The sequence below is a fragment of the Haemaphysalis longicornis genome, unplaced genomic scaffold, assembly GCF_048455015.1.
Source record: "Haemaphysalis longicornis isolate Haplotype H1 unplaced genomic scaffold, Haemaphysalis longicornis Haplotype H1 scaffold_10, whole genome shotgun sequence".
Lineage (NCBI taxonomy): Eukaryota > Metazoa > Arthropoda > Arachnida > Ixodida > Ixodidae > Haemaphysalis > Haemaphysalis longicornis.
Genome location: NW_027526204.1, coordinates 16,214,388 through 16,222,269, shown reverse-complemented (window position 1 = coordinate 16,222,269; position 7,882 = coordinate 16,214,388). Strand labels below are relative to the sequence as shown.

Here is a 7,882-nt window from a genome sequence, read left to right as displayed (position 1 = left end):
CAAGACATATGTTGGAGGCGAATGCAGCTGCGATTCCCCCTCGAGGGACTGCACAGTTAAAGAACCTCCATGTTGTTCTGTGCCATTTAGGAGTTTTAGGTTGATTTTTATTCTAGCAGACCTCTAAGAAATTTACCGTTGGTTTTGCTCGTGTTCTTCAGGATGTAAAACCGTGCAGTATAAAAAAACTCTAGGCGAAACACAATCACCTCTTCCAGCTGCAACAAGTTTATTGTAATTTGGAAAAGCGTTTTTTAATATCTAGTTTTATAGTTATCAGGAGATAATTTTGCATGTGAATATACTTAACTAGCTGCAAAGCTGCTATGAGACATGTCAACACTAAAAGGAACAATATATTTTAAATGCCTAATTGTCAGTGCATAGCTCTAATACCTTCTGTGGAGGTTTTTCTCAGAAGCATTATTTACCGGTCCGACCCTAACATTTGTTTGAGATCCAGCCATTTATGGGCACCTGTTCAGTTGTCACTAACTGCAAATGCCAAACGAGTGCTTGCTAGAAGGTTGCACTGCACAATGTATTGCCATTTCACATGCCTGCACTCCCTTCCCCCCCCCCCCTCCAAAACAAGGATATTTATGCTGTGAATGCAGTTCCAGTTCATGGTGTAATTTTTACTATTATGATTGACCTCACTAGTTTTTGCTTGTTCGCTTCAATAGACGTTTTTCCAGTAGCGCTCTGGGCATGCGCTACTCACTTCCAGCAACCGATCCGCCACTCTTGGTAGGCAAAATGTAAACAAAACGATGCCATATTGGATTAGCCAATAGCGAACACCGAGCCAGCTAAATGCTTCTCCGTTTTCTGAGCCTTAAAAGTGGCCGATGGGTAGGCGCTACAGCCGCCATTGAAAACTTTTTCTGCCACCAAAACCAATGCATGGCGCCTGGGGCGGCTTCCTCAACTGTGCGGGTAAGTCGGGAAAAGAGGGGGCGTGTTCTTTTATAATCTCCAAAGTGTAGTTTGGTCGGCCACCGCAAGAGGGCTATCCTACTGGAAAAAAGTCCATTCAGGCATTGTTAGCCTATGGTATTTTGACCCGGAACACGAGTTACGTTTTTATGTGCAGGCACCAAAAAAACGCCGACTGGAACCTGAGAGCTCCTCAGAGTCAGATGATGAGCTCATTTCTGCTGGGGAGCTTGAGAAACTCAAAAAAGAGGCGCTATTTTGGCGCTAGCAGTTCGAGCTTGAGCAGCAGCACACTGCTTCTCTTCGAGAACGCATTAAGCTTCTGGAAGGGAAAGTAGGGAGCCAGTTGAGCTCAGGTGAGTTTTTGTGTCCTTTTTTTAATCGGGGTTTTGTGGTTGTCTGGGTGTGCATAGATACTGATCTTCTTTCCTTTTTTTTAGTGCATCAGTTGCTGCAAAGCGTTGCAGTGAGTGTGGATGGTAAGAAAATTTTGAAGTACTGGTTGTTCCAAACTGGGGTGTCATAGTTTTTAGGGTGTTGAGTATGACTACGTGTAATTTTTTGTGTGGGCCTAGATGGCTGGCATGCTGATGCTGCTACCGCCTTCACCACACTTTAAATATTGATTTATAAGCCTCCTGTGCTATTTGATGCAGGAATAGCCTCAGGCAGCAGCAGGGCCACCCAGGAGCAGGTTGTGCCGTTACCATCTGTGGCAGCAAGTGACACAACAAGCACTGCTTGTGAGAATGGTACAATTTTTTTACTTCATATTTAATTTAGTGTGGCGTGCAAGCAACCTCTTGTGTTTTAGGCAATTGGTGGCAAGTGTGAAGCGCATTCAATAATTTTTTGAAGCGACGGATTCATGCCTGGATCAACACTTCATTTTAAGAGTAGAAATTATGCCTTTGGCTCAAGAAGCCATCATCGCTCAGCAGGTACACCTGGGAACAAAAGTTTCCAAGGCGAGTTTTCAACGTTCAAATTTAATTTCTCTGATGGTTGAGACTGGATAGTTCTAGTATTTACTCGATTCAAAGCACCCATTTTTTGTACACTCGCGATGCACAAAGTGCTTATATTCGAAAAACCTAAATTACCCTTTCCCCCCCCAGTCCGCCAATTTTTTGGCGACCATATCTTGACGAGATGGGTGCAATGAATAAAGATATATTTGACAAACATTCAAAAGAAAAATGTACAGACAGTGTACCACCACCATCATGTGATACTCAGTCACCCTAACTGTACTCTTGGAGTTCATTGTGCAGCTTGGGCTGCCGCTCTCAGTGTCCCCCAGCAGGAATACGGCATTTCTCAGTGAAGCATCACAATTAAGAGCATCATCACAATGCATATCAGGAGATTAACTGTCAGGCAGGGAAGAAATTAACTTCTAATATTGAAATTGCATACTGCAAATAATTAACCCCAGGTGGTTATAGTCTAGCATGAAATACTGGCCAACTTTAAGTGAAGTGCTTGCGGTATGAGATGTTCACCTTATGTGTGATTCTAATATTTAAATTGCTTTGTTTCTCAGTTCGTGAATTTTCATATATACTTGTAATCTTGTCTACTGTAAAATAATTGTTGTTGGGGACTAGTGTTTCTGGTTATTGGCTTTTCCTTGTTGTAAATGAGTAATGACGTTTGCTGCCATTTTTTCTGAAGCTGCACGGGATTCTGCACCGCTTATGGACAACGAGCAGTGCATCCCGGATTTTTCGTTGGCCCCTGATGGACTTGTAAGTACTTATTTACAACACTTTTAAGTGCAAGCAGCAGAAAAATGCTTTGTACTATTTGTGTGATTGGAGCTTATATTTTGTGCACTGCACTCTGTTTTCTAGTTTCATCTCTGCAACCAGACTTATGTGAAGAAGCAGCAGGCGGAAAAAATGTTCAAGAATAAGAAGGGGAGCATTTTGGTGCGCGATGCAGCACAAGCTATTTGGGGGGTTGAGAAACTTTCCCAACGCTCGGTGAGGGCCAATCTGGCATCTGGGAAGGACGAGGAGGAAGCTGTGAAACAGCTCACAGCAGCGAAGGTGGAAGTTGTGTATGGTGAGTACTTTTACACGGAATTGCTAGCAGTCATTCATGTCATTTTCATCTACTTTTTGTAGCCTGCCTGGAGCACTGGGGACGCATCCGCAACGAAGATACAAAGGTCGCTGCGGCTGGTGTGCTGCGCACACTCAGCGACAAGATACAAGACGTGAAGCGGAAGCTTCGACTTGCAAAAGATGTGCCTGAATGAGCTCATGTAAATCTCGAGTGTGTACAATACAGCTTTTCAATTGAACAATTTTGCTTTTGTTTTACTATTTTCCTACACTGTGCGGCAAGTAGTGGCCACACACTGGAATCTCGGCAAACAGCTAGAAACGAGTTCCCAGCGAGGCATGAATTCCCGGCTGGATATGATGAAAATTCCAACAATTTCCAGCAAGAAGTCTTGTAAATTCCAGTGAGATTTTGTGCAGGTTCCAGCAAGTAATAAAATAATTCCCAGCCGGAAGTGCATGCTTTTCCAGCAGGAAATTTGAGGAAAACCAGCTATTTCCAGCAAGGAATACACACTGTTCCGGCTGGAAATTCTGCAAATCCCAGCAAGAATAAAGCTATCGTGCGTTTTCGTGGTCCCAAATGACATTACAGGAACCGACCGCTCTGCAGCCTAGGGTCTCTTGATTCACGCATCCGCCGTACAGGGTGGAGACACGTATGCGCTGGCGCCGCCATTTTGGTCCACTCGCTCACTGTCGAAACAAGTCATTGTATCAAAACCGCGCTAAAATTATCACCGCAACGGGGTTAACTGGCGAAGTTTCAATCATCTTATCTGTTTCGCGTTGCTGGGTCTCGTGGGAAACGAGAACGACGTGTTGTGCACGTTGACCCAACTGCAGCGGCATGGGACCGTTCAAAGAGTGTCTCCACCCTGTACGTTGGTGCTGGCACTAAGGTACTCGCGCGTTTGTTTACGTTACTGTACCTACATGGCGCCACCATACCGTGGCGTGTCGTTTTCTGCCTTTTCTTCGTTCTAGGAGAAAATGGTTTCGTGAAACATAGTGCTCGCTCGACAAATATGTTCACGTAAGACACCGTCGCGTCAATCAATCGGCCAGTGTCGTCTGAGACAACCCCAAAGCCCCGCAGTTCTGTGCAGCTAAACAAGCATAGTGCGCGCAGTACCAACAACAGCAGTACGAAGCGGTACTTCTATGTTTACATGTGCTTTCGTAACTTACACTTTTTTTCATTCATTCATTCATTCAGCTTTATTCACTTTTGTTTTACATCGTTTTTTTTTCTCTGGTCTGCCTAAGCACCGAATGCTTGTTGGCTTTCCAGGCAGTTGGTGTAAACATACACAAAAGAGAATAAGCACACTCTCAAATTTGAACATGACAAATACTTCTCAGTCAAAAATCACATAGCAGAATTATGCATCTAAACACAGTAAAAACAGCAAAAACGTACTTGTGGACAGCACAAATGTATTCCACTCTTCACCCATATGAGTTTCCTGAGACACAATATTGGCAAATTTTCTTAAACATTTTCCTCCGTGTTTTTAAATTATACAAATCGTTTCGGAGAGCATTGAAAAATTCTGGCACGTAATGTTTCCGCATGTTTTTCCCATAGTTTGTGAACACTCGCGGCTTCACGAACCTTTCTGTTTTAAAGCAAAGCTTTCTACCTCTACCCCCCAAGGGTTCTTTCGCGACCGTTGGTGTCACCAGAAAACTCCAGCGAACAAATAAAAGAATGTACTGGCACCGCCGGGAATCGAACCTGGAACTAATAGACTATCAAAGCGAGAGCCCGTCGTCTTACCGATCTAGCTACGAGCCCACGCGAACACGGGAAGACAAATGGTGTACTGACCAAGCACATCTACGGGTTTACCTCCTGCTTCTCGCTGAATGCCACGTGAAATGCTGAATGCCACATGCTTCTCGCTGAATGCCACATGCGCTAAGAGTTACAAAAATTAAAGGAAGCTCACACCAATCCATGGAATCTCACTTTTAGTACGCCAATGTGCTAAAGCCTGTGGTTTCCAGTGTTCACGTAAAAAATCAGAGCTCCTTGTCGTCCGCCCTCACGCCAAATCAAGGAATACATTCAAATACTCCTTGATGACCAGGCCATCACTCCAAACCCCAGCATCAAGACCCCGGGCCTACATTTCCAGGCCAACACTAAGAGTGACGTCTCCTTGCAGCGCCTCAAAAACAGCATTAATCTAATCATACACATGCTCAGGCGAGTTGCCACCAAGAAGCGAGGCCTAAAAGAATCCGGTATTTTTCGATTAATTGAAGCTTTTATCCTCTCGAGAGTTACTTACGACAAACCCCTATCTTCTTCTCGACGAGGAAAACATAGAGATGCTTTATATAATGATTAGAAAGGCGGTTGAGCAGGCCATTGGTCTTCTCAGGAGTGCGTCCACACTGAGGCTGCTTAGCACGGGCTCCCCAACACGGTGGAAGAGCTGATAGAAGGCCATCTTTCTAACCAGAAGGTCCGACTCAGAACTGCGGTGGGTAACCGCATGCTTCACCAGATTGGCTGGGCAGCCCAGAATGTCACTCTGCTTGACGCACTGCAAGACTCTTGGCGACTAAAACTAAAGATGCTCCCTTTGCTTAGAAATATGAACCCCTCACATGACGAGGGTCAACGAAAAGCACGGGCTCAAGCGCTAAACACCACCCTCGGTGGGGCTCATGCAGTTATCTACACAGACTTCTCCAAACATCGAGGGCAGCAACACGCCATCATCATGGCTACCTCCAGAACCAACCTTCTTGCGTGTACCTCGCTTAGGACCCAACAAATGACGGCAGCAGAAGAGGCAGCCATCACCTTGGCTCTTACTCAACCAGGGGATCGGAGGGTAGTCACCGATTCCAGCAAGCCTACTGGAATTACCAGTCGGGTTGGGTGTTCTGACCTGCACTGCGCGTGCTAAAAAACCACTCCCCAAACGGTTCCATTCAGCTCATCTGGACACCGCCTCACGCTTCAATGGAGGGAAACAAATACGCCCACACAACAAGCCTGCGCTTTTACCTCCCGTGCTATGGAGCTGCACGAGGACAGTCACCCGCTTGTCACGTCCAGGGAGATAATCCAGCATTATCGCCTTCTGAGACAGACCGTACCTTCGCCTTACCCTGACCTTTCCAGAGAACAACAAACTACCCCACGGCTTATACAATCCGGGCTCCTTCCCACAGCCTACGCGTCTTCACGTAATGCATCCGAATCGCTACGACGCTGAATGTAAATTTTTCTCAGAAGTAGGAATACTCCGCCCCGTAATCGGGGTGTGCGACTTTAGCCCTGAGCACCCTCCTCTCTTTCCGTCAACTACCCAACAAGAGCAATGGGAGATGCTGCTGTCCAGGCCCTCTCTACCTACCCAGCTTCAGCGGGTGGACAGAACACAGGCCGCGCGGACTGCATATGGGCCCCACAGAAGGAGGAATCACTCCCCAGGGCTGCACTCTGGGCCGTTCAGAAATCTGAACAGAAGTATTTCTTCCTCCTCCTTCTCAGCCGCAAGTCTCGTCGCCTCCGTCCGCGGCGCAGAGACGGAGAAGTCAGATCGTCAAACACCGGGTTGGAGCTTACTTTGATTTTATAAAAAAACGTTTCCACTCTTGTGCTACACCAATACAGCTCAACCAAACACCGTTCATGCAACATGCATTGATTTAACCTTACCAAGAATATCTCTTTGAAGTAATAATTGGTGTGGTTAAGTGCATTTCACTTCTCTCTGGTTTTACTATTTGTAGAGCGATGTGAGTGATTTTAAGTGACGTCGCATGAGTAATCGTTATGGGTGCCGTTTACAGCTTTGCTTTCCAACCACATTCACGGGGTGGATTGGCGCGATTTTTTTCTTAGCATTCTATTTTTCCTAACCGGAACTTTGAACTGGTTGCAGAAGTAATATCGAGTTAGCACCTCATACCGAAAAAGCTGGTGCACCTGAAGTATACCTAAATAAGAATACTTGTCCTCTATTTTTGCATCTTGTAACTTTGTTCCATAGGCAATATTGTTTGCTATTCTGTTAATTACTCGGTTTATACATTGTTGTTTATGATCTGAGCAGGAACCATACAGGGTAATTCCATAATTCAAAATTCCTTCCGCCAGTGATTTATATATGGTTTGTCTTAATTTCAATGGGGCCTTCCCTCTTAAGTTGTGAATCATAGCTGCTACACCCCTTAATTTCTTGCATACAAACAGCACATGTTTATTCCACGTGAAGTGTTGGTCAAAGAAAAGGCCTAAATATTTTACTTCGGGTTCTAATTCAAGGGGCCTACATTTAGAAGAGCTGCACTGTGACGGATGCAAATATACAGGCCTATCGAGACAAACAGCTTTGTGTGGGTTCCTGAAGCATACCAATTTTGTTTTCTGTAGATTTACAAAAATTGAATTTTGTTTGAACCAATCCATGACTTTGTGAATGTCATTTTGAAAAGTGTCTGTTCCGCAAGAGGAGTCGGTGATTTTCAGAGCCAGAGCAGTGTCATCTGCATACTGGAACAAGTTCGACTTCAGTGGAAGTAAGCTAAGGTCGGTAACGTATATATTGAAGAATATGGGCCCTAGCGTGCTGCCCTGAGGCACTCCACATTGTATTTCCTTAAGTTCGCTTTATTCCCCATGGAGTTTTACGCATTGAAATCGTTGTGAGAAATAACTCGTAAAGAACTTAAGAAATTTCCCACGAAACCCCAAAGAGCTAAGTTTTTGTAACATCAATTTATGGTTTACTGTATCGAATGCTTTCGATAGGTCTAAAAATAACACTAAAATGGCTTCGTTATTTTCAATACAGGCGTTAACGAGGTCCGAAAATTCTTCTAAGAGTAAAATACTGTTTCTG

At 44.8% G+C, this 7,882-nt stretch overlaps 2 protein-coding genes across 2 annotated transcripts in view; both read left to right on the top strand.

Annotated features, from left to right (window-relative positions):
- The window catches only part of LOC144158244 (uncharacterized), a gene marked incomplete in the record, with an annotated part of 583,448 nt that overhangs the window by 174,799 nt on the left and 400,767 nt on the right, over nucleotides 1–7,882 (top strand).
- LOC144159736 (uncharacterized) lies at nucleotides 1,306–3,205 on the top strand. The gene is made up of 5 exons (XM_077691435.1): nucleotides 1,306–1,418; nucleotides 1,596–1,691; nucleotides 2,617–2,690; nucleotides 2,796–3,009; nucleotides 3,072–3,205. Exons 3-5 carry the CDS (start codon nucleotides 2,640–2,642, stop codon nucleotides 3,203–3,205), a joined length of 399 nt encoding a protein of 132 aa, XP_077547561.1. The 5' UTR covers nucleotides 1,306–1,418; nucleotides 1,596–1,691; nucleotides 2,617–2,639.